This window comes from Pistacia vera, unplaced genomic scaffold, assembly GCF_008641045.1.
Source record: "Pistacia vera cultivar Batoury unplaced genomic scaffold, PisVer_v2 Contig254, whole genome shotgun sequence".
NCBI classification, from domain to species: Eukaryota; Viridiplantae; Streptophyta; class Magnoliopsida; order Sapindales; family Anacardiaceae; genus Pistacia; species Pistacia vera.
Genome location: NW_022196062.1, coordinates 127,457 through 153,444, shown reverse-complemented (window position 1 = coordinate 153,444; position 25,988 = coordinate 127,457). Strand labels below are relative to the sequence as shown.

The following is a 25,988-nucleotide window of genomic DNA, read 5'->3' as shown; positions in this document are numbered from 1 at the left end:
CGGAGGCACGGATGATTTCTGACATCGGAAACGACCAAAAATCGACTTGGAAGTTGAAAGGTCGTGCACCGAATGACGAGCAAGGGACTGTGATGAAGGTAAGGGTTTTGTAAAGTGGGTTGTGGGGAGTGTGATGGTGGTGTCTGGGGAATTTCTGACAAAGAAATCAACTAGAATTCTAGCTTGAAGAGTCAGTCGTGCGAATGGAGGTGGTGGTAAGAAATGGTGAGTGATGACGGCAAATGGAGGCTTGGACTTTGTAGAGGAGGTGATGGGGATTCAATGAGTGGTCTTAGAAGTGATTTTGAAAGCCGGGATTGGCTAAAAAATGGCAAAAATCGTCGGCCATCTCTTGTTAACATGCACTGTCCTTTTTTTCTTTTCTTCTTCTCCAACGGCCAAATGTTTGTTGACCATTCTACCCTCACTGATAATGGATTTTTTACTATTTTATCCTTCCTCACAATAAAAATTACTAATAAAATTGTACTTTGGGTACTAAAAAGGTATTTAAAAAGTGAACGGTGTATGAATTAATCAAAGGGCCATTTTTTAGGTTTATTATAAATTTACCCTTTAAAGGGGGCAACTGAAAAAATAAGTGGGGTTTAAAAGTCACTGCCCTATCAATCATGTTTATGTTTGGTTTTGGGCCTTTGTGTCAATGATCAAAAGCAAAAGCCCATGAGGCCTTAAAAAAGGAGAAAAGAGTTGTTCTGGATGGGCTAGAATGTATGAGAAGTCAACTATATTCTGTTTGTGCCCATTTCTTTTGCAATTGACCAATTATAAATTACAGAAATAGTATGCTTACTCACGAATTTTACTAACCGTCTTACTATTTTTGTTAAAATTATACATAGTATTCGTATTATGCGTATGATACCCGTACTATGTGTTATATTTACAAAGGATAGTAAGATAGTTAGTAAGATGGCGAGTAAGCATAGCATTACTCCGTAAATTAAGATGGCTTCTGACTTTCGAGTTAGGTAACAAAATCAGTATAGAATCCACTTTCCACTTATTCAAAGAAGCTTCGCAATTTGAAAAAATTAAAAATATGGAATTTTGATGACATTATTTCCATTGAATTGTCTTACTAATGCAAAGCATTTGTAACACTATACATGTTTCCATACATGAATATGAACATAGATTAATTCTAGAATTCCTGAAAAAAAAAACTATTTCTGTGTAGTCTCTGCTGTTGCAATGTTGATAATGTATTCAATTTCTTCAGCTACTTCTTTCATGGAAGGCCTATTTTGTCTTCGTTCTTCCAAGCAACCCACTGCCAAGAATGCCAATGCCTTCATTGTCTCCAACTCTATATTGCTTGCTTTCTCTCTTAACACAGGATCAATTGTCTCCATTAATTTCTCTTCCTCCAACATTCTCTGCACATAAACTGCCAGGTTCACTTCATCTTCAGCCCTGGTAAAATCTATAGCTTTTTGAGCCGTCAGGAGTTCTAATAACACAACCCCAAAACTATAAACATCACTCTTATCAGTTAACTGATAATTCTTGTAATACTCAGGGTCAAGATACCCAAGAGTCCCTTGAGCACATGTAGAAATGTGACTCATATCAGTGTGAGCTAATCTCGACAGCCCGAAATCCGCAACCTTTGCAGTCAACTTCTCATCAAGAAGAATGTTGCTAGACTTCACATCACGGTGATAGATTGGAGGAATTGCTGAAAAATGAAGGTATGCAAGACCCTCAGCAGTGTCATGAGCAATCTGCAGACGCCGCATCCAAGTAAGTTGGCCATGGCCTCCAGGTTTAATCTTGCCTTGTAAATGCTCAAGAAGAGCTCCATTTGGAACGTACTCGTAAACCATGATTGGCTGCTCTAGCTCAATGCAACAACCGAGCAATCCCACAAGGCTTCTATGGTTAACCTGGCATAAAATTCTGACCTCATTGAGGACTTGATCAGTGCCCTTAATGTTTCCGACCTTAGCGCATTTGACAGCAACTTCAGTTCCATCTTTAAGAATGCCTTTATAGACTTCACCGTAGCCGCCGGCTCCTAAGACGCGGTCTTTGGAGAAGTTGTTTGTAGCTTTCTTTATTTCTTTGCCAGAGAAGATCTTTGCCGCTTTGCCTCCACTGCCTGAGTTAAGGATCTCTTCTCGCTCTCTGGCCAGGCGTTCTTGTGCTTCCTTGATCCGTTTGTGGCGTTTGTACAGTAAAAATGCTATGGCGGCAACAATGAGTGATACACCAATTCCACAAGTTAAACCTGCACATAATCAGAGCGGAATTTTGAATAAAATTTGGCTACATTTTGACAAAAGATAAAAAAAACCTAAAATATAAAATATTTATTAAAATCTCTCACTGCTCCGAGAGAAACAAAGCTCATCAGCCAAGAAAATTAAAGAAAGATAAAAGAAAAATCGTACATGATTAGATAATTATTAGACCAAATCACTATATAAATGCCACAAGAATATATATATATAACGTAATGTACCTGCTATGAGCGCAGTTCTACTTGTTCCTCCACAACCTTTAGGATCTTGACACGTAATAACTGCACAAAATAAACGCAAAATTAGCCAATCAAAATCAACCAATCTCTTAAACAACCATATGATTAAAAGATAATCACAATTCACAAACTCACTTTTAGTACAAATGCCTTGAATTGGATCCCACGTAAGCCCTGCCGTACAGAAGCATCTCCTGATCCCACTGACGCGTGGATCAGCCCCACAGGTGGAGTTCCCATCACAGTCAGCTTGGGACCCACACATAGGCTCTCTCGGCGAAACCCATTGGATCTCCACACCCGGTTCGGACCACCGATTCACGGGCTGATTGGAGTCCAAGTTCACGAAACTCGTGTAGGCCCTACACCCGGCCTCCCTCAGTCTAATCATATATGACGTCGTTGACCCACCGGCTCTAAACGTACAACACAGCGAAGCCGACGCCTCATCACACGCAGAAGCGTCGCGCGTGGCGTTGACATACACGTGGCACAAGCTGGCAGAAGAACAGTTCAACGGTGAGCCGAGTAAAGTGTTGGAACAGTTCAAGTACATGATGGTGTTACTACTGGTAATGTTGAAGGGCAAGCTCGCGTTGAGTTGGATGCCTTGATGAGGAAGATCAGTTGCGAGGCACGTGTTGGGTAAGAGACTCGCGGGTTTGATCACCAGCCGTTGGATTGACGGGCTGATGGAGGTGATCGGGTAGGAATTATTTAGGGTGTCAAACTGAAGAGTGTTGTTAGAGTCGCAGCGGACTTTGTAGGACTGGTCACCGCATGCGGGGCCCGTGCTGAGTGGATAGGGAACTCGGGTGGTGCCGCAGTTGGGACAGCGGGTGGCGGAGAATGAGGTGGCGGCTGATGACAGCAGCGCCGCAGTGAAGAGAAGGAGCTTGGTTGGTAAAGACATCGTGAGAGAGAAAAGACAAAAGTCGTGTGCGGAAATGAGGAGGGTTTTGTGGTGGTTTTATTGACGGAGTTTAGTCAAAGTTGGTGATACAGGTAATAAGTTTAAGGGGGGTTTGACTTTGAACAATACTTTGGGTACTAATGGATGGGTACTAATCTGTGTACTAACTAAAGCATAGTACCCGTACTATGCGCATAATACAGGTACTATGCTTTAGTTAGTACACAGATTAGTACACATCCATTAGTACCCATAGCATCACTCTTTGACTTTTGGGAGATATTCAAAGATTTGGACAGTTGGATTGTCGTATTATTAAATCAATATTGTCGTTTCTGGTAATAATCTTGAGCTTTATAATGGAAGTCTCACATAAATTCTCTAGTAAAAAACCAGCTGTTACGAAAGGTGATAAAACGATTCCATGAGCCGTTGATTAGATAAAAAAATTAGCAATGAGGGCCTAAAGTCTTCCAAATTTTGTCAATGACTTTAAAGTTTTGTATAAAGATTATATTACCCCATTTTAGAGCCGAAGACTTGGAAGTATAAAGGCACTGAGCCCACAGATAACATTATAATTAAATGCGTTGATGTTTATCTATGAAGATTTTGTGTGTATTAGTTGACTAAGGAGGATTTCCATATTTTCGGCTACTTTTTTCTTTCATTTTTTTCTTCTTTTTATGTCTTTGATTCTCTCAAACAAGCAATGTGATTATGCAGCAACCAAAAGATGATCGTGGTTTCGACTTTTGACAACAATTACAGAGGGATTTGACTTCGCGAGCCTTTTCATTAACAAATTGCTCTCGAAATGGTGTTGAATAAGTTGAAATATGCAAATATTATTATATTAATTTGATGAAATAAAGAAACCCCTCATCTCAAGTTGACACTTGACAGTGGTTGAGATAATAACATATCTAAATTTCGATTTATATATTACAACCAAAGGATATTCCACGGCTGCCAATTCATGGAATGACAGATCATAATATGGAGGGGAGACTTTGACTACAAAGTATACAATATACGTATTAAAGGGATTGTACCTATTTCCCTAGATGATTAGGAACTAAAGTCAGCTTTGAATTAATAATATTCAACTATGGGTTTGCTATTCTCTGGTCAACGACCACTTTGGAGTTAAAGACTTTTATCAAGTTATCTCAACCATAATTCATTGACCCCAGCTGATGAATTTATGAAACATATTCACAACTCCCATCATAAACTATAAATGCCCTTTTCTCAATAACTCTTCAGATATTATCAATTTTTTTTTTTTTTTTTTAATCATCTGGTCCCTTGAGCAACTGAATTCGAGTGATTGGACTCAAACAACTGGATTTTCTCTTGCTTATACTTTATAGTTTGGGTGATGCTATGGGTACTAATGGATGAGTACTAATATGTGTACTAACTAAATTATAGTACCTGTACTATGCGCATAGTACGGGTACTATGCTTTAGTTAGTACACATATTAGTACTTATCCATTAGTACCCAAAGTATTATTCTTATAGTTTATAGTTTATGTTTGTAGTTCATTGAACAATTTCAGATAAAATTTTAAATTGCTATCTTTATAGTTTATAGTTCAATGAAATGAAGGATTGAATTATTTGGTTTTAAATTTTAATAAGAAAATATTAAAATTCGGATAAAATTCGGATATCCGATTATCCGATCCGAATAATCGGATATCCGGATATCCACATAATTCGGATCGGATTCGGATCAACAAATAACTTGATCCGAAAATTCAGATCGGATCAAAAAATGCCCTATTAGGATCGGATATCCGGATTTGCACAGCCCTAACATATGGTACCCTTCATACAATAAAGAAAAATACTATGCTTACTCACGACTTGTTACCTGTACTATGCGTATAGTACCAGTACTATGCCTTATATTTACAAAGGATAGTAAGATGCTGAGTAAGTATAGTATGGTTGTATAATAAAACTATGTTTTTCATAACTCGGCATAGTACGGGTACTATACGTATGGTACCTGTACTATGAAAATGTATTTTTAAATATTTGATTGACTTTTTTGCGCCGCTTATGTCATACGTTATATTTCGAAGAAAAACACTATGCTTACTCACGACTTGTATTAACTTCCTTACAACCTTTGTTAAAATTTTACATGGTACCCGTACTATGCGTATAGTAAGATGGTTAGTAAGATGGTGAGTAAGTATAGTATGGTTCTATTTCCAAAGTAAATTGGATGCCGTTGGAAGTGTTCAGATCAGTTTATACGTATCTCAATTAATTCATAAGATTCATTAAATACCATACAAACCTAATATTCCAGGTAAACAATAAATTAAAATTGTGATAGATAACTCTAAGATTCAAACTCAAGAAATCAATGAATATAACAAACCGTAATAGACTCAGTTTACTTAATTAGTGCTCAGATATACAACAATCCCACCATAACTTTACCTAAACGACTAGTTGTATCAAACTGATCAACTGCACTGCAAATGACATAACCCATAATGTTTTTTTAACTACCATAACTTCTACTCTTAGAGCTCGATAAAGAGACTATCGCAGCCTGCATATGTAAGTAAAAATTGATACTTGTATGGAACTAGTCAAGACTTAAGAAGAGTCTTGTAGTTTGGATCCTGACGAAAAGTTTCGGGCCAGAGAAATGCACCCATTGCAAACTGTCTCTTGTAAGCCAAATCTCCATGTGTAGACAACCCATATTCAGAAAGGATCCTGTCAAGCTTCCACTCGGGCATGTCCTGGTAGTCCTTCTTGGTGTACCTAGGGTAATGAAGAGGCATTTTGAAGCTACTTGTACCACTGTTTTTCTTGCTTTCCATCACAGTTTAATGGAGGTTGGTGCTTTCTTTGCTGTGAAAATAGTTGCTTTCTGGCAGCAGTGACTTTTATATATGTGAACTCATTTAACATATATACCTCAAGGCATGGAGGCTCTATACGCATGATGGTAGATGTCACAAGAATTTGTTGTTGCACCTTCTCGATCATTTGCTGTTTGTGTGAACAGTAAGTATGAGAAGTTTCTTATGTGCATTTCCAGAATATTCTTTTTAAAACAAAATTAAAAAATTATCAAGTGCTTTAAAGTTCCCACGGTTGGACTCTTGAATTACAAAACATCCACCACTCGATCATTTGGGCCATATGGATATGGTCTCTAATTCAAAACAGTAACCGACCTGAAAATCAACCACTAAATCAAGGGCCCATTTTCGTACGATCAATCATCGACCAGGGCCTCATCGTCATCACCCGATTTGCTTACTAAACTATGACCAAGTGAACCCATTTTATGGTTTGAAGGAAGCAACCTCGTATTAGTTTGTAACAGTGAAATTCACTCTGTTTCAAGGTTTATGAAACCAACCAAATATGACGGTTCCTAAGGAGTGAGGGCTAAGGTATAGGCCTAACAAGTGGTTTTACGGATTTGTACCCGATAGACCACTTAAATAAGGGTGAAATTGGAAATTTACGATTTATGTGTTATTTATTTCTTTTGTGAAAAATGTTATCCTTACAAATACCCATACAAAGAGGGCTACAAAGTAACATCATCCAAAAGAAAAAACAAAGACGTTTTGAATTCGATTCACTTCGGCTGCTAATAAAGTTAGTTTATAAAAACTTATCTGATCGTTAACTTCAAAGTCTCAAGAGATTAGTTGAGATACACGGAAGCTAATTCAGACACCCGATAAAAAGGAAAAATAGTAGTAATTAATGAAAGTATTATATATAATTATGTATCCAAGTTCTGGATGGCATATCAATGAGGAATTTTCTTCTTTATGATACTGTTTGAGTATAAACTCTAGCAATATTATTAGCTCGACGTGGCAGCACTTACTGAATATAATTGACAGGTTTGATCAAGCAATATGTCCTCTTCAATGGAACATTTGAACGAACACTATTCGCGGAGTATTAAAATGACACTTAAGGGTGCATTTGGTTCAGGTAATATTGGATTGCTAGGAATGTTAGATTACTGGAATCTTATATTATCTTAAATATTACTGGAAATCTTTAGAAAAATGTGTTTGGTTAGTTGGTGGGTATGTTATATTAATATGTTTGGTTTGGGGGAATAAATTGATGGGTATGTTATTTAAATTACTAAATTACTCTCTTTTTAAATATTAATATAATATTATTTTTATTATTAATTTTTGAATGATTTTTTTAACTCCCAATATTTCAGATTTAGCTAAGACACCCCCGCTTATATAAAACTTTAATTTATAACAAAATCACCCCACCCCTGCCGCCCCTTACAGCCATTGCAAACCATCATTGGAAGTCTCTGAAAGTCGCTATGAGTAGCTCACTGTGACCACGACGCTTCGATATGGCCGTTTCTAGCCATATTGATGGTCGAAAACAACCATATCAGGCTAGATCTGACCGAAAATGGCCAAAATAGATCTGGCCATTTCCGGCCAGATCTGGCCTAATATGGCCGTTTTCGGCCATCAATATGGCCAGAAACGACCATATCAAAGCCTCCTAAAGCTTCCCAGCGAATCTTGGTCATTTTTAGGGACTCCGACTACTTTTAGGTGGTAGTTGGCCCGCTATCGATGGTGGTGGCCTGTAATTTGTTTTAAATATAAGGGCATTATTGTCCAAAAACTTAATTAAACAAGGGTAAAATTAAAATAGTATATTAATGTAAATTTATTTTAAAATAGGGGCATTATTGTCCAAAATTTTTATTAATAAAGGATAAAATTGTAACAAAAATAAAATTACCAAGGTAATCTTACGATACCTAAGAAAATGGAGGTAATCATTTTGGAATTTAATAATAAAATTGGAAGCAAAACAGCAGCATCAAACTAGTGAAAGAACAGTAATGAAATAGCAGAAGAACAGCAGGAAAATAGCAAGAGAATCGCAGTAAAAATAGTAGAGAGACAGCAGCAAAACAGCAAAAGAACAGCAGAAAAATAGTAAGAGGACAACAGAAAAATAATAGTAAGAACAGCAAGGAGACAACAGCAAAATAGCAACAATACAGAAGTGAAACAGCAACAAACACAATAGCAAGACAGCAACGTCAAGGAGTGCAAAAGCACTGTCCTTAAGATCAAAATTCCGCCCCTATTGGAAGAATCTTCGTGGTGCAAAAAGGCTCAACAGCGGATTGACCTCTAGGATACAATGACGAATCTCCTTTTAGAGTGCACACTCTAATAGAAATTTAGAACAATATAAGGAAAAGTAATAGTGGTGAAGGAGAGCTGGAAAGTTAAAAAAACACAAAGGAAACAAGGATTTTTCAAGTGAAAAATTGTATTCTTCAAATGAGAAAACCACCACTTTTTATACTTGAAAATCTGCCTGTTTTCCCTTAGCTCATTCTTGCTGTAACTAGACCTGGCAAAACGGGTGGGTGGGCCGGGTACGGGCCGGGTAAAACGGGTACGGGTCTTATACGGGTGGATTTATACGGGTCCAATATTTTGGACCCGTGCCCTACCCTATACGGGTACGGGTGGACCCGCGGGTGGACCGTTTTTTCTCTCTCCAGCTTTCGGTTTTGACAGTTTCACCCCTAACATAAGTTGCACAGATGCGCGCTTTCAGAAGTTGCACAGATCAATTACTCATTGTGGACCCAAAGAGAGAGAGAGAGAACGAACTTCATCAAAATTTCATACCAGAGATTGAAACTTTTATATATTTATCAATAAAAGAAAAGAAATTGAAATGATACTCTAAACCAAATACTCATAAATGTATCGCGTTTCAATTCACACATCAGTAACCATTCTCAGCAGCGGTTTTTATGATAGTGAAGATCAGCTCAAGAATCAAAATGATGGATAGAAACAAATGCAAATGCAGAAGATGATAGACAGCTAGGTGAAGGCTATCAATGTGTTTTCTTTTCGCCCATCAATTTAACAAAGTAAGTGGACACACGAAAGAGACAAACCAAAGTACATATTGGATCAGAATCAGATGATAGATAGAAAGAAAAATCAAAGTTGGGGTTTTAGAGAGCTTTCAATAAAACGTATTGGATAAACCGATTCCTTCACTCTCTCTCTTATCTTCTCTGCACCTGCTGCAAAGCAATCAAAAAGAACTGGCAAGAATAACCCTAGCCACGTTCTCTACTGCCATACGCTTTATCAATTCAAGAACCCAATACACAAAATTAAAGTTATGAACCAGAATAACATTTATCTTCACCCACTGCTTCTGCTAATTCCTTGCAGCACTCGAATTGTTTACCAGCGTCAGAGAGAGGAGATGAGCCGACAAGGATACTTGAGTTGCTGAGAGTTGAGAGATGAGATGCGGCCGCCATAGAGTAACTGAGACTGAGAGTGAAAGATGAGAGATGCGCGTGATAAAAAGTAAAATTAGGGATTCCTTTGAAAAACGGGTGCCCGCGGGTTCACCCGTATAACCCGTCAGTTGTACGGGTCGGGCCGGGTACGGGTCCAAAAAAATTGGGTATAATATTTTAGACCCATACCTTGTGTTTTTTACCCGGGTACGGGCCAACCCGCGGGTCTAAACCCATTTTGCCAGGTCTAGCTGTAACCGAAGTCAATCAATTGCTTTTAAAACCATAATTGCCCAAGAATAATTTGAATTGCAATAACTTGGAACAATTCAATTGCTTTTAATACATAACAGTCCAAAAAGCAATATTCAATTGCTTTTAACACATAACAGTCCAAAAGCAATTAAAATTTCAATTGCTTTTAACACATAACAGTCCAAAAGCAATTAAAATTTCAATTGCTTTTAACACATAACAGTCCAAAAGCAATTAAATTTTGGTATTTTGAAATACCATAACAACAGCTTTTATCACAAATCATATTACCTTCAATATTGCCAACAGTAATAACTATCGGTAATACAAGATTACCAGAATCTTATATTACTTGACAACCAAACATGATAATCAAATAATATAAGATAACATAACTCCAGTAATCTTTCATTACCTCTAACCAAACACCCCATTAACAAACAAGCGAGTACTCTTTTAAACCCATAAAATTCACCATGTCGGCACAAATTCCAATTCAGAAAGGAGCCGTAAAACTCTTCCACTCTCGGCCATGTCCCGATAAGTCCTTTTCGATGGACCGCTGGTGTCCTTACTTTAAATTTCCCAGCTAGTCTCACGTACACTCAAGGAAAGTGAATGCTTTCGCTGTTGCGTAATATTGCTTTCTTGCAGCAGTGACTCGTACATTTGTGACCTCATTCATAATCAAATCAATGGAAGTGTCACAAAGATTGGTTGGTGTACCTTCTCATTTATTGCATAACTTGTTACTTTCGCATGCCCCCCATTATTCCATATCCGAAAATAACATAAAGAAACTAATCATATAGAAGTCTCAAAATGAATCAATATTGTATAATTTAGTATTGTACATTATAATCTTCCCGTATTTAGATTTAATCATATTGGGCCTACTTTCTTCACCACATGATCTCTTGCTACAGAGATCCACACACCACTCGATCATCTATGACCCACATGATCTCTAATCCAAAACAGTACCCACTTTGCGATTAACCACTAAACCAAGGCCCCGTTTTTCATACGATCAATCGTCGACAGTGGCCTCATCACCATTCAATTCGCTTATCATGATCAAGTGACCCCATATTATGATTAAATGAAGAGACCTAATATTATTACTGGGCCCTGCTCTGGTACACTGAATTGAGTATGTTTTAAGGTTTATGGGCCCAAATGTGAGGGTTTCTTTGAAGGCATAGGCATAGGCCTAACGAGTGGCTTTGCGGATCCGTACCCCATACAGCACTTAAAAAATGAGTGGCTTGCCTTCAAGCACACTTCGAGTTTCTTTTTGGGAACAATAATGCTAGGGATACCATAGACCTGTACTGAAATTTTGCATCGAATAACATGTTAATTGAGTAAACGCAGTCATGTAGCATATTAACAGATATTTCGTGAATGAACGATCGTCTATCAAATATGGACGGACGTTCGTAATTATTGGACGATTGTTCATTTTAAATGGACTCTCGTCCATTTACTATAGACAAAGACGTTCGTTCATTGTTTAAAATAAAAAAAATTAAAACAAAAATCATGACGTCCATCCATATATTATGGACATGCATCCATATTCAATGAATGGGCGTCCCTATTAGATGAATACCCGTCCATTGTTTAAATAAAAAAAAAATTAAAAACAAAAGTAATGGACAGGCGTCCTCTCTTAGATGGACACCCGTCCATTTCCGTATTATTCCTTCAAAAGTTCCGTTCCAAAAGAATTTTCTATATTACCTTTCTTATGTATCCCTACGGAAAAGAACAAAAACATGACAAGGATAACTCATCTCTAAAAATCAGAAAACCACCCACTGATGATATAGCTTCGGCGCCAAAGACAAATCTGCCGTAAACACCTTCAAGAGGAGGAAAGTAGTTAGTGAAGGTCGTAGGGGCTACAGACCCTGAGATGAGAAAAGTGCATGTATGTTGTTACTTAATTCAATCTAATATAGTCTTCCTGACATGCTTGACAACTTTCAAAAATGGTGGATGATAAGGGTTGAACCATAGTTAAACATATTATCCAAACTACACTTCTTTAAGAGTAAATAAAAAATTGTGAAGCAGTAAGGAAAGATTAAGAATTCGTCCATTTGTAATGCACGGCCGTCCATAAAATATGGATTATCTCTAATTAATAGGGTGTTCATCCATTAAGTAGAGACGCCAGTCCATAATATATAGACATGCATTCATTTTCATTTTCGCATGGACAGGAGTTTATTTTAAATGAATGATCGTCCAATAAAAATAGACGGTCCTCCATCAACCATTCATTCGTAAAATATTTTTTAACATGTTACATGGCTCGTTTAACTTAGGTGAGACGTCGTTCAATTTAATATTACGGTGCAAAACGTTGGTCTTCGTAGCATTACTGTTTTGGGAATTGCTTATTTGACCCAATTTTTCTTGACTCAATTTCAGGCATTGACCATTGAAGTGTGTATGGACATTTCGGTTACTCAGATGGGCTTGTGGGCCATTACTGTCAGGAGGCAGTTTTTAGAGTCCAATATGCTAATTTTCTCTATTTATTTATTTATAGGAGTTAACCACTTTTGTTTTAAAATACTATTTTATTATCTAAATTTATATTTTAGCAGTGAACAAAGAATAAATTCAGTTCAAGGAGCTTTTGAATAGAGAAGGTCGATGAGTCTTTTAGTGATAGAAGATTAGATTTTGATAGTTATGATTTATTGAAATTTGACTTAGGAGGGGTGATTGTGCAAACCCTAATCGCTCAATTGCCGATGATTGATGAGGTCAACGAGAGTAAGGTTTGAGAGTTGTGATGGGTGATGATCGGAAAAGAGAATGGTGGTGGTGTGAGGTCACAACGACGTCAGAATTGAAAACATAATATAAACTTGGATAGTAAAATGGTATTTTAAAAATCTGTGGATGAGAAAATGATATTAAGCCATTATTTGGGTTAGGAAAAAGTTGTTTACTCTTATTTTATAGTGACTAATAATATAGAAAAGATGTGTAAAATTATTATTAAAAACTCTTAGATTCATTGTTTAAGATTATTAAGGCTCATTTTGATAAGGTTTATTAGAGTATAACATATTCAATATTTTAACCTTGTAAATGGATACTTCCCGCAAACATATTCAAAACCTTAAAAATCTCTATAAACATTTAGTATATCATTTTGTTTTTCATTTTTCGTGAGATAACAATAAATTATGCCACAAATTATAATAACATCGTGATTTATCTATTTTTTTAAGTTTGTAAAGAATTCAATAAATTATGAAAATTAGTTAAAGTGTTTAATTGAAACACGCATCGATTATAAAAGAAAAAATTCTGTGTTCAATATACAGTATCCATTTCTTGAAAAGCAAATAAGAAAATGAAGAAATTAAAAAGCTTTTAAGGTGTAGAAAAATTTAATCTTAATATTAGTAAAAAATAAAAATCCCATACGCTTTCCAGCCCAACACTCCAGACTTGCCGTGTGAGGCACGTGCTACCTATTAAGATATTCGAAAAAATTAATATCAACGCCATGATTGAACCAGCATGGCCCCACACCTGACTTGGCACGTCCCTTTCACAAATTCCCTACCTTGGTTTCGACACGTGGCAACTATAATGATTGACCTAGCCCAAGAGGCCAACACGTGTCATCAAATGCAGCAACCACGAGTTCACGCAAATACTGACCTTCCAGAAAGTTCCTTGAACTCGTGGCTAGCATTCACCGAGACATCTACCGGCCAGTATCACGACACGTGTCCTAACCACCCACATCAGCATCCTATGTGGCACCCCCCATTGTCCTGAAAAGATACGCCCCGAACATTAGTAGCCACTTTGCGCGAGAGTCCCAAGTCTACCAAACTCAGAACACAGAAAGCAAAAACAAAACAAAACCAAGCGAAAACACTTATAATTAATTTATTAAAGTACTAAAAATATTTTATTTGTTTCCCTTTTTTTGTTTTTGTTTTTGTTTCTCGAAATGAGTGGGGAGGGAGAACAAGAGAGAGCCGAGAGAATGGAGGTGGAGGAGAAGGACACGGAGAAACTGGTCTTTATGTGGGGGTACTTGCCGGGAGCGTTGCCTCAAAGGTCGCCGATTTTGTCGCCGGTGGTTGTGAGGTTACCGGCGACGGTGGGGTCCGCGTGGAAGGACGTCTGCGGTGGTGGTTGCGGATTTGCCATGGCCATTTCTGGTGCTTTTTTGTTTCTTTGAAAATTGTTTGATTTTTAAAATTTTGATCGATTGATTATTTGTTTTAAAAAGATGTGTTTTCTTTCGTTGGATTTGGAAATGGCGTTACTTTTAATGCTGGTGAAGTTTTTTTCTTAAGCATTTGTCACTGATTGGTTGCTCAGAAAATGTGGCAATGGGGAGAAAATGAGTGTTTGTCCGCGTGTTTTGCCTGTTTTGATGGAAACTGAAATTATCTGAGCTGAAATGTGATTTTTTGTCAATTGAGTGGGGGGTTTTGTGTTATTGGGTCCATAATAATGGAAAATTGTGTTTTGTTTCACCGGGTTCGAAAAATGAAGAGTTTATGATACTTATGTTAATTTTCGTTTGTTTTCTTGCGTTTTCTGGGTGACCAAACAGTTGTGGTTAAAATTAATTTTTGTAAGAGTTGATATTGGTTTTTATTTATTTATTTATTTTTTTATATTTGTGGGGTTTCCAGATAGATTTCAGTTTCAGTTTTTAGGCTTACTCATTTTATTTTTCCAATTGTTGGATGATGCTGCATTGTTTTCTCTATGGTGCCTTTAGTTCAATTTACTGCATTTCTCTGAATATAAGTGTTGAGATGTTTATAAAATTTTGAACTCACTCAGAAGGGTAGTTTCCATTTTTGCACTTCGAAAGGGGTAAATTTGTCTTATTTCTGCACTTGGTCTGGGAAATAGTAGTGCTTCATACTTATGTTTCTCTTTCAATCAGACTCTGGAAAGCTCATTACATGGGGTTCAACAGATGATCTAGGTCAAAGCTATCTGACATCCGGCAAGCATGGGGTAGTGCAGCACCATATAATACTATAAGTTAATTAAGATTTCAACCATTTCTTGTTGGCCTAACTTAGATTTTATTGTTGCTTGTTAAGGAAACCCCGGAGCCTTTCCCACTTCCAACTGAAGCTTCTATAGTAAAAGCTGCTGCAGGTTGGGCACATTGTGCTTCAGTCACAGGTATTATAAATTTTGCTGTTTATTTAATGGAGAACATAGATGAAATGTGATTTGACTTTTTGGCTAACTTGATTTATCCATCTCTCTTGTTTTGGTTTAAATACTCTGTCTAGACACATAGATTAAGTGACGTTTTATTTGTATATTTACAGAGAATGGAGAGGTATTTACATGGGGATGGAAAGAGTGTGTTCCTTCAGGAAAGGTCTTTGGAGATCCATCTACAGGGACAAGTTTGGAGAAAGAGGCATTTGAAAGACAAAGTTCATTTTTGACAGAGCAAGGTTAATTGAATTTTGCAATTTTGCTAAGAGAATGGGCTAGATAGATTACTTTTACTTATTATAGACTAATTTGATGAAGTATTATTTTGCTCAAGTGAGTCCGCACTCTCAAGGTTCAAAATCCAGTGGTGGAACCTTGTCTGGTACTGATAGTAGGGGAAGTGGAGAGGAAGCTTCCAAACGGAGGAGAATATCATCAGCAAAACACACTGCTGAAAGCTCATCATCTGGTGATGAAAATCTTTCAGCTTTTCCATGTCTAGTAACGCTGAACCCAGGAGTCAGGATTGCCACTGTAGCTGCTGGTGGACGACATACTCTAGCATTGTCAGGTAACTCCTCTATATCATGGATTAATGCTGTGCCTGATTGGTGAGTAGTTGCTTCTACACTGTGGCCATGAAATAGAATTTGATACGCAGTGACATCTAAAGCAACTGAGAGGTCTTTTCTTTGTTAAAGCAAGATACTTGATGTATTTTAATTTTTCGAAGTTTCAGATATAGGACAGGTGTGGGGTTGGGGCTATGGAGGTGAGGGGCAGCTTGGTTTGGGTTCCCGGATACGTATGGTCTCCTCTCCTCATCCTATACCGTGCATTGAGTCCTCCTCTTACATGAAAGATAGATCTGCTGCCTTTTCTCGGGGAAGCATGTGTTCTGAGGGACCAGGTTTTAGAGTTCCTGGAAATTATGTGAAGGCAATTGCTTGTGGAGGGCGACATAGTGCAGTAATCACAGGTATGTGTCTGATGTAACTGGTTACACTGCAGGTTATACATTCAACCTTTTGAAACATAAGCTAAGTTAATTCAGTGAGGATTATATTGATCACAGTTAGATTTGCAGCTTTAGATGTTAAAACCTGGGCATTTTTGCTGAACAAAATATTAATTTTAACTTTAAAGTTAAGCACATTTAATTTAGGATTATTTCAAAATGAAATAGACTAAATGTGTGTGGTTTTTTTTATCTATCCACTTCATATGCTTCACTTCTAGATGTACTGATATGGTTATTTCCATAAATAATTTTTGGCCATTTGAGATGCTGGAGCACTGCTTACTTTTGGTTGGGGACTCTATGGACAGGTAAGTTGTGATGGCTTGGTAACTTTGTGTGCTTATTTTTCTCCTTTTCTCCTTTCTGTAAATAATTTCAGTATTTTTCTTTTCAAGTTCAGAATTTTTGCCTAGTCATCATGGATGGACCTTTGCATGATGGAGATGCAGTCTGATCTCGTTGTTGATGCCAAATTTCTTTTACTTTTCTCTTTTATGATAATATGGTAGCTGAAATAATGAAAAATATATAGCTTTTATGTCACAATGTTCTGTTAACATTAATGGAACAAAAGGCAAACCAAAGTCAATTTTCTTCTTTGTTTTCATTTAGTCTTTTGGCAAGGTTGCAATAATAATATTAAGAAAAGATGTATGGGGGAGTGATTCTTGGCTTAGGAGGTATTGAAAAACTAGAAGAGGTCGAGGAGGCTCTCCTTAATGCTTTCACTGATAGACTGAAACACCTGTGGTTTTCTATTTCTATTTTTATTTTTAATTTCCTTGTCATAATAATTTTGAACTTGACACTAAAGACGGTTGGTAGTTATCATTGCCTCCTTTTTTACCTTGATAACCTGTTTGAAGATATTTATTATTCTGTTCTTCATCGTTCAGGTTCTAATCATTTCATAAATATATCTATGGATTTTGGAGTCTGAATAGAAGTTAATTATTCCGTGTAGATATCTTACTAAGAATTGTTCTTAAAACTCCATTTCTAGCATGGAAAACTTAGTAAATTCTTGTTCTTATGTTGTATCTTAAGGCTTACTGAAGGTATTTTTAGATGGTTTTGGCTACTAGTTTTCCTTCTGAGATCACGAATTACTTGTATCTGGTCTATTCCTTAGCAACTGAGAATATTACTTTAGCTTTTGAAGCACAGTTTCTCTACTTATTAGTCTGATCCTAATTTCGTGTTTGTGCACTTAAGAATTCTTGATTATCAAATTCAGGTTTATAAAGTTTTTAAGTAAAAAAATGTGTTACATTCAACCCATGTTATACTACATGAAATAGATAACATTTTAAGCATTGTTTTCATCCATGAGACTGCCTGTACTTTCCCAACTATTAACTGTTCTTCAGGATCCACATGTAGGTAAAGTAGAATATGGTGGAGAAAAAAGCAAAGTAGATGTTCAAGATGAAGTTCACTCTAACAAAGGATAATTTACTCTATTCCTTTTCCACTGTTCTCTCTCTTTTATTCTCTTATAATAAACTTTGTTGTTGATATTGATATTATGAGTAAAAGAATTCTCATCTTTATATGTATATTTTTTATCAAGTGTGGGCAAGGAAGCACGGATGATGAGTTAAGCCCAGTTTGTGTATCTTCACTATTGGGCATACAGATTGAGGGAGTTGCAGCTGGACTATGGCACACTGTTTGCATTTCCGGCGATGGAGATGTATACGTATTTGGTGGAAATCAGTTTGGCCAGTTGGGAACTGGTGGTGATCAAGCAGAAGTACGCAATTTTTCTTTTCTTATCCATTCCATTGATTCCCTTTTTTTCACCCAAATATGATTAGGTCAATGAGAATTTGATCTACCTATCACAAGTCAATAAGTTTTGTTGGTACTATCAAGATACACAGATTTAATATCACTTAGAGCATTGGAATTTGATGGCTAAAATTACTGAAGCATCTTTATTTATCTTTTACTGCACGATATTCAAACCATAATCATCGATCTCCCTAGGCTCCCTGATAACTTTATTGTATTGTGAAAAGTATTTACTGCAGGAAAATTTGTGCAATTAACTTCAGTGTTTGTTGAATTTCTAAATCAGACTCTTCCCAGGCTGTTGGATGCTCCAAGTCTGGAAAATGTACATGCAAAAATCGTCTCTTGTGGGGCTCGTCACAGTGCTGTGATAACTGGTATGTTGACAAAGCATTTGTAAAAATCTCCATATTTGCTTTCCTGATAAACTGTAGAGCCATACCTATATCAAGTTTATGTCAATATAATGACCTATCTTCTAGCGGTGCACAGTGACACTGACTAGAATGAGTATCAAAGTCAATAACCTAGTTCAATGAATAATTGCTAGCAACTTGAAACAGTGAATCAATTATAATGGGACAACCATAAAAAGTAATTCTGGTCCATCATTTAGTCATGGAGAAATGAGAATGTTACTTATCAATCAGGAACTTCAGTGCGTAAAATGGACTAGATTGTTTTCCCATGTGAAGGCAGATGAGAAAAGTTGTTTAAAACTATAACCGGTTAGGTGAGGGGAAGGCTAAAAAATGTTCGTTGCATTAATGGGTGTTACAGTATTACTTTAGTTGGTGGGATGATAGTGTTCTAACTTCTAATGGTTGGTACATATGCCTGTTTTTGGTTTCAGCAGTTGTTTTTCACTGAAATTGCTTCTCGCCCTAATGGCAGTTTAGATGCTAAAATTCACATGCATATGAATTTGGTGTCTAGATAATATTAGAATTTTGGTTTCATATGACTTCTGAATAAATAGATTCTTGCTAGTACAGCCATTGACTCTCTTTTTCTTTTTATTTCTTGAAGAGGATGGAAAAGTGTTCTGCTGGGGTTGGAACAAGTATGGGCAGGTATCATACTCACACTGATGGGTTTTCCAATTTGAGGCGGATGGACACCATATGACACTGAAAATTTTCTTTTCTCTGTCTTACAAAGAACAACATGGGATCTCCATGGTATTTTTAGAGCACTTGCTCTGATTCTACCGCCTTAATTGATGAAGTTTTAATTTTGACTTCGCATCATTCTGTTTCTTTATGTGGTGTCCAGATGCCTCGTATTGACTCATATAACTAAAATTATGATACTCTGGGTTCATGAAACAGCTTGGCTTTGGCGATGTGATTGACCGTAACATTCCTTCTCAAGTTCCAATCGAGGTTTGCGTTCCAAAAAATGTTGCATGTGGCTGGTGGCATACCCTACTTCTGGCCGAGTCACCCACTTGAGCATATAAGCTTCCTCAAGGCCTTGACAACAGTTTTGTTAGGTTAGCAGTTTTTATTGGTACATTGATTATATGTATATGAAATACAACAGCTTGTATGTGCTTTCTCTCATTCTTTCGTGGTGAGATTTTAACCATGCTTAGGCCTATTAACAAGTGCTAGGAAATGCTAGAATGGAGTATTCAAGATGTACAACATAATCTAGATCCATTGTGTATATTTCTATGTTTTACTGTTTGAACCATCCAATGTAATCGTAAGCCTTGAGAAAGCTTAATTATTGTAATGTTCTGGGTGTGTATCTGGATTCAGCTTAATGGAGGGTTGCCTTTGTGACTTTTTCTTTTATCATTTGAATTTCAGATGTTTTATTTTTATTTTTATTTTTATTTTTAAAGGGAACTTAAAGCAAGTCATGTTTTGACCCCTTGGGAAAACCATGCCAATTCTGAGATACAAACTGGATTGTTATGACAGGACTGAAGAAAAGTAATGTTAGGTTTACAATTCAATCTTATAATTTAACTTGTCATTCTTATAATTTAACTTGTCATTCGTTAATTCACAAAATAAGTGTTACATTTGTAAGCTAACTAATAATGAGTTATGACGTTGTAGATTGGTTAACTCACTAAATAAGTGTTACATTTGTAAGCTAATTAATAATGAGTTATTACGTTGTAGATTATGAGAAAAGGTTTGGGGCTATAAGATTGTGGAGATTATGAGAAAAGGTTGTGCACTTGACATTATTGAACCGAAAAATCATCCTTATTTTCTCTACTAACCATGAACCTATAATCAGACCGCTAATTAAGACAGCTCTGTCCCCCGATCTGTGTCTCAATAGAAGTGAAAGTTTCAATGGAACAGCTCGAGAAGCTGGCGAATTAGTGATACATGAATTTTACAATAGCACAAAATGAGGGTCTTGGACACGAGAACTGTTCTTTCTTCCCAAAAGAGGAAAATAAACTTATCGATAAACCAAACACATGGCAAATAATTTTATCCGCATAAACGAAAGAAAGACAAGATAAACTAACAAAAGTGATCACCACTATTCATTTCCCTTGGGTGCATTCCATTGTCAGGTACTATGAAAATATGAGTTTTTCACATGTACAAAGATGTCCGCAATAAAATTGACAATGGAGAGTCAGAGAGGAGAAATTGCTCATCGATAAAACGATGAAGGCGATGAGTTGAAATATCCCCCTAAGGAAAACATAACTGCTTTATGTAAAGGCACGGTTACAGGGACTAGTTTCTAATATTAACATGCAAGAAGATAAACTTCATTTCTGTTATCATGTCCATCCACTTACCCCCGGGTTTCTGGCATTTAAAAGCCACTGTGAGTCCTAAAACCGCCTTCGTATTCTCCTGCCATTCGGATTTGCTGATTCTGCAGCTGCACCATCTGCCGGTAGATCTAGCCCATATATACTGCTGCTACTGCGTTTTCTACCTGACACCATGCTTGAATTCTCATCACCTGAAGCCAATGTCTTTAGGAGCTCGGACAACAATGATGGGCAGCTCTCCTCCAAGTGCTTAAATCCTTCTGACTGCATTACAACTACAAGACACCCGGAAAAGACATTAGTTCCTTAAAACAATAACAATAGCACCCGTGCATATAGCAGAAGGGGGAAACACTAGAATATCTAAGCTCAGTTATAAATTTCAATTGCTATCCATAGGAATGCCTGGGAAGCAGTCATTCGGAGTACACAAGTATATGTACTTGAGATAAAAAGGGACTACATTTAATAACGATGTAAATATAACCTCTAAATACAGAAATTATGAAGTATCAATATCTAATAGTTAAAACTATAAAACTGCCAAAATTTTGATGCAAGCTGAATCCAACTGAAGACTGAGTGGTATTTCCAGAGTCCATAATCAAAATCACACAAGATAAACTGTTGGTTCAGAGCAGACTGCCATTCTCTTGGTGCACATATTGACATGATAAATGGGACAGTGTCAGTGATTGTTATGACATTTTGAAGATATTGGTAAGTTTATAGACGGCTTTAAAATTTTGATTTTCTTTTTAAAAACCTATATATGAGTTAATTATTAGCATCACTTGAGTTGGACAGTTATTATGACATTTTTACAGAAAATTATAAGATTCTAGACATCTTTAAGGTTGCACCACTGTTTTTATTTTCAAAAATCAAACCTATATATGAGTTATTAACATAATTTAAGCCGGCCAATTGTTACGACATGTGACATTTATCCAGAGAATGATAAGATCTAGACAGCTTTAATGCCTGGCCTTCTACCTTCAGCTTTTTATAATAGTCACAGACTATTTCTAGAAGAGAGCAAAAGATGGAGAGGACATCTTGATAAAGGGAGACAGAAAGAGGTTGCTCGAGTTAGAAGTTATTGCAATTTGCTTCTCTAATTGGACTTGATGAGACATATTTGGAAACTCATATCCATTAATGTTTTAGAGACAAATTAAATGAATACTTAGATTTTCTGATAAGGTCTGATAAATTAAGCATGCAAAGAATTTCTGAGTAAATCTGGTGAATCAAGCATGTACGGAACTTCCGAATAACTCTGATCAATTAAGTATGCATGAGAAAGCATCGAGCATACTTCCACAGATTGAAAACCAATAACTAAAATTGACATAACCTGAAATTTGCACCGGTCAGTATCTACGAACAACACGCACCTCCCAAGTTTGCCGGAGTTGCAGCATATTTCAAGCAGATAGCCTTAAGCTGTGGACAATGGTGTTGCTCAGCTAAAGCAAGTGTTGTCGCCACTGTGTCAGCATTGAGTTCCTCACACAATTTTGATTCACATAACAGTTTCAATCGATCTAGATTATAAAGGTCAGCTGCAGCCAACAGATGCTGTACCATGTTGGTGGATGTGCACATAGATGTTGAGCCGGTAATTTCATATACGTCGGGAAGTTTGTCTGTGTAAATGAACAGAAGCATTGCCTAGAATAACAGATGAAAGGCACATTTAATATGCTTGTTCGTAACATAATGACAACTGTGTAGATAATTACTTAGTTGTTCATATTAGTAGAACCTCACTATTAATGAAACTTCACTCTTAATGATATAGCTAAAAAGCCAACTTATAGACTATGCATGTTTCCAAAGCAATAAAGCAACAAGAAAGAAGAGAAAGAGGCTAAACTTATGCAACCTACATAACATTCCCCGTTTATAAAAGCAGCATTCTCAAGCAGTCACAGTAAAAACGTATATGACTTACCAGAGAAACAAAGATTAGAAAATTAAAATAATAAACCTGTTTCAAGAAAAAAAGTAGAGTTAAAAACATAGAAATTGTTCCTCTCACTTTAAGTCGGATGATTTTTAAAATATTTTCTCATGTTTAGAAATTTGAAATCATACTCAAGTTAGAACAGAAGAAACACACATTGGAAAGAGGTATAAAAAGAGTTCAAACTTCAAAACTGATATGACTCAAATCTTAATCCTTTTTCAAACTCCTATCCCTTCTATCTGCAATTTCCCTTCACATGGAACATATTTTTCCTTTGAGTTTTTCTTTCTTCAGTCTTCATTAGGAACCTTAAGTACTGAGATCAGATTTCGGTAAAAGAGAAACAAACAGTCACTCTGCCTGAGGTTCCCAGTATTCTTCATGTTTGTTGTCCATATTCAACAAGACATTGCATCATTGATTGAAGACAATGATGGTAGTTCATAAAAGAATATGAAGATATTGTACAATGAGTCATTAGACCATATTATAAGAAGAAATCGTCTATACTCAAAACACCCCAGGAAACAAAGGTTTTCTTTGGCCACAAACAAACATGCTTGTTTTTTTCACTTTGTTTTTTCTCACGTGGAGATGGAATTATGTAAAAACTATAAAGAGCATTACCTTGAAAATTGATGGGTCAAAATCCTTTACAGTGATTTCATCCAAGTTGCGATCTCCCACAAGACCATAAAATTGAGCCCTAAAAACAGGAGAGCGAGCAGCAAGTATCAACTTATGAGCTTTAAATGCTTCATCCCCAACCTGAAAAGTTATGTCGCAGCCAATTTCAGATTCTAGCAAATCCTTAAGACCCTGACCCATATCTGATGGTGGTACAGGTATGGAATACTGTTTTGGTCCCTCGAGGCGATTTCTAACAACTCCAACAGTGCAGTTCATGATAAGGCAATCATCCTTTATGTAATCAGAAGTCTCTAAAACAGTTCTTCTAAAGAAACGCTTGTACCCCCTGAAACATATTCAAGAAAGTTAAATGAAGAGAATCATCAAAGTACTACTTGATAGCTAAATATGACATCTACACAGACATTCAGTGAGCAGGCAGAAGTTTTGAACTTAATGACAAAGAATCCAACTACATGTCATCAACAAGCTTTCTCAACTAACACACAATTGCAATAAACAAAATGGAGCCATTGAAGCAACCAAACTTTGATAAATCATACCCTATTAAAGGTTACACCACACAAGACCAAAAAAAAAATTGCACCATGCAAATCAAATTGCCTCTGGTGTAATAAGAATCAATTGATAGAATCTTCCATTCACATTAGCTACTGGAAACTTTTAAATACTAATCCCACAAACAGCTATAATATACATCACTCAAACAAAAGTCTCCAAATCCCCTTTTCTAACCATGATCAAGAACATCAACGTACACAAATCAACTCATTCATACCAAGTCCCAATCCCAAACTACTTGTCTAAGGCACAAAGACTCTTCTTTTCCTCCACTTTGTGCCCTAACCAAGACTACATTATCTGTAAGCTGTTTAAAAACCTAATCCTTTTTCAGCAATTAAACATCTGCCCACCATGTAGTTTTAGAAAAAAGTAATTACAAAAAAAATAAAAAATAAAAAATGTTACAATAAGTAATCACATAAACTCTAGAACCACAATTTGAATCACCAAAATTCTCCACGCAAATACACTCCTCAAACTAAAGCCCCATTTCTAGTTACAAATCAACAAAGTAACATACCAAAAGAAAAGAATAAAAATAAATAAACAACATATTAAAAGAACGGTCACAAAAATTATAAAAACAAATAAACTCAGTTCACCAAATTACCCAAACTAAAACCCATTTCTAATTAAGAACAAACATCAGAAACATGGGAAAAGTAAAATATAACATTCACAAAATTATCCAAACAACAAATTCACACAAATCAATTACAAAAGAACAAATTACCACATGCTTCCTCGATACTTCAACGTATAAGGTCCGCTCTCCAACGCCCGATCAAAGTGACTATGAACTTTATGCTTCCCTTTCCCACTTTGGTCAACCAAAGTCAACTCAAACAGCGCCCTCACGTCTGTACCTTCACTCGCCAACGCAATAAAAACCGACACATACATCGCACTATCTTCAGGATTTTTACCATCGGGGTAAAAATAAATCGCCCAATCGTAACCGCCCACCGTAAAAACGTCGCTCGATATACACTTTCCAGCGCCCATTCCCTTCGCCAGGGAGTAACCTTTAATCGTGAACTGGTGGGAGCCGTTCACCGTCTCGTTGATTGACTTCGACGTCGATTCTTTCTCCAAGTCGCCCATGATTTCATCGAATTTCACCGTCTCCGTAATGGGCAAATTCGGAATTCAAGAAATTAGCTTCCTAAATTCTTGATTCAGCAACAAATTGAGAAAAGAAAAAAAAAACCCTAATTCTGGTAGAATTTGGGAACCCCACCTTAGCGTACTGGTAATTCCGCGGGACTCTGAGGGGTAAAACTGGAACGAAGATACAGTGGTGACGGAGCTATGATTTTAACAGAGTGTTTAAAGAATTTCCAAGCAAGAGAGGCTTTGAAGAGTATTATGAAGGGTTGGTTTTGGGTTCAGTAGATTTTCTTATAATGAAATGATTTATAATAATAAAACTTTAGAGAAAAATATTTTGGGACTATTTACGATTCTTTTTTTTTTTTTTTAAATAATTATAATATATCTGAATTTCAATTACTCACGCAACATCTTGTAAAGGGTGTTTGATATTCAATGTTCCCATAGCTTTTTCAATATTCTAAATTTCTTTTATAAAAATTACAAAATTTAATGGTTGGAATTCATGTGTGGGACATATAAAGTTATAATATTTTATTATTGAATTTAATGCATAAAGTTTATTTTTTTATTTTTTTTCTTTTATTTGTGTTATCTTCTTATGGTAATGAAATTGAGTGCTTCAAAGGGTAATTTCAAGTCGGCAAGTCTTTGTATATTTTAACATCCAAGACTTTTAAGTTGACAAGTCTTATTTTCTTTTTATGTATTTTAGATATAAAAGTTTTACCAATAATTTCTTTGCTATAACGTATGAACGGTTTTAAAATTATTTTCATGTATTTTAAACATATTTTTTATCGATGTATTTATCATTCTATCCTTCCCGAGTTAAAATTAACATAT

The 25,988-nt window shown here is 36.3% G+C and overlaps 3 protein-coding genes across 6 annotated transcripts; 1 reads left to right on the top strand and 2 right to left on the bottom strand.

Annotated features, from left to right (window-relative positions):
* Positions 1 to 1,055: 1,055 nt before the first annotated feature.
* Positions 1,056 to 3,462, bottom strand: LOC116132502 (wall-associated receptor kinase-like 20). The gene is made up of 3 exons (XM_031418168.1): positions 2,642 to 3,462; positions 2,489 to 2,548; positions 1,056 to 2,254 (listed from the first exon to the last, which is right to left on the bottom strand). The coding sequence occupies exons 1-3, from the start codon at positions 3,417 to 3,419 to the stop codon at positions 1,188 to 1,190; spliced, it is 1,905 nt and encodes a 634-aa protein (XP_031274028.1). The 5' UTR covers positions 3,420 to 3,462; the 3' UTR covers positions 1,056 to 1,187.
* A 10,403-nt stretch (positions 3,463 to 13,865) lies between these two features.
* On the top strand, positions 13,866 to 19,880 carry LOC116132470 (ultraviolet-B receptor UVR8). 3 transcript variants are annotated; one of them, XR_004128420.1, is made up of 11 exons: positions 13,866 to 14,224; positions 14,968 to 15,041; positions 15,131 to 15,215; positions 15,368 to 15,499; positions 15,595 to 15,831; positions 15,994 to 16,239; positions 16,546 to 16,589; positions 17,855 to 18,037; positions 18,365 to 18,455; positions 19,108 to 19,259; positions 19,410 to 19,551. XR_004128420.1 is itself a non-coding variant. In XM_031418130.1 (11 exons), exons 1-11 carry the CDS (start codon positions 14,011 to 14,013, stop codon positions 19,530 to 19,532), a joined length of 1,467 nt encoding a protein of 488 aa, XP_031273990.1. In that variant the 5' UTR covers positions 13,867 to 14,010; the 3' UTR covers positions 19,533 to 19,880. The 3 variants fall into 3 exon arrangements, 2 of the variants coding, with proteins under 2 accessions (XP_031273990.1, XP_031273989.1); XM_031418130.1 differs by having other exon boundaries at positions 13,867 to 14,224; positions 16,000 to 16,239; positions 19,108 to 19,151; positions 19,410 to 19,880; XM_031418129.1 differs by having other exon boundaries at positions 13,867 to 14,224; positions 19,108 to 19,151; positions 19,410 to 19,880.
* A 689-nt stretch (positions 19,881 to 20,569) lies between these two features.
* Positions 20,570 to 25,449, bottom strand: LOC116132487 (BTB/POZ and MATH domain-containing protein 3). 2 transcript variants are annotated; one of them, XM_031418153.1, is made up of 4 exons: positions 24,763 to 25,447; positions 23,442 to 23,790; positions 22,240 to 22,516; positions 20,570 to 21,114 (listed from the first exon to the last, which is right to left on the bottom strand). In XM_031418153.1, the coding sequence occupies exons 1-4, from the start codon at positions 25,131 to 25,133 to the stop codon at positions 20,897 to 20,899; spliced, it is 1,215 nt and encodes a 404-aa protein (XP_031274013.1). In that variant the 5' UTR covers positions 25,134 to 25,447; the 3' UTR covers positions 20,570 to 20,896. The 2 variants fall into 2 exon arrangements, with proteins under 2 accessions (XP_031274013.1, XP_031274014.1); XM_031418154.1 differs by having other exon boundaries at positions 20,983 to 21,114; positions 22,200 to 22,516; positions 24,763 to 25,449.
* Positions 25,450 to 25,988: the final 539 nt, after the last annotated feature.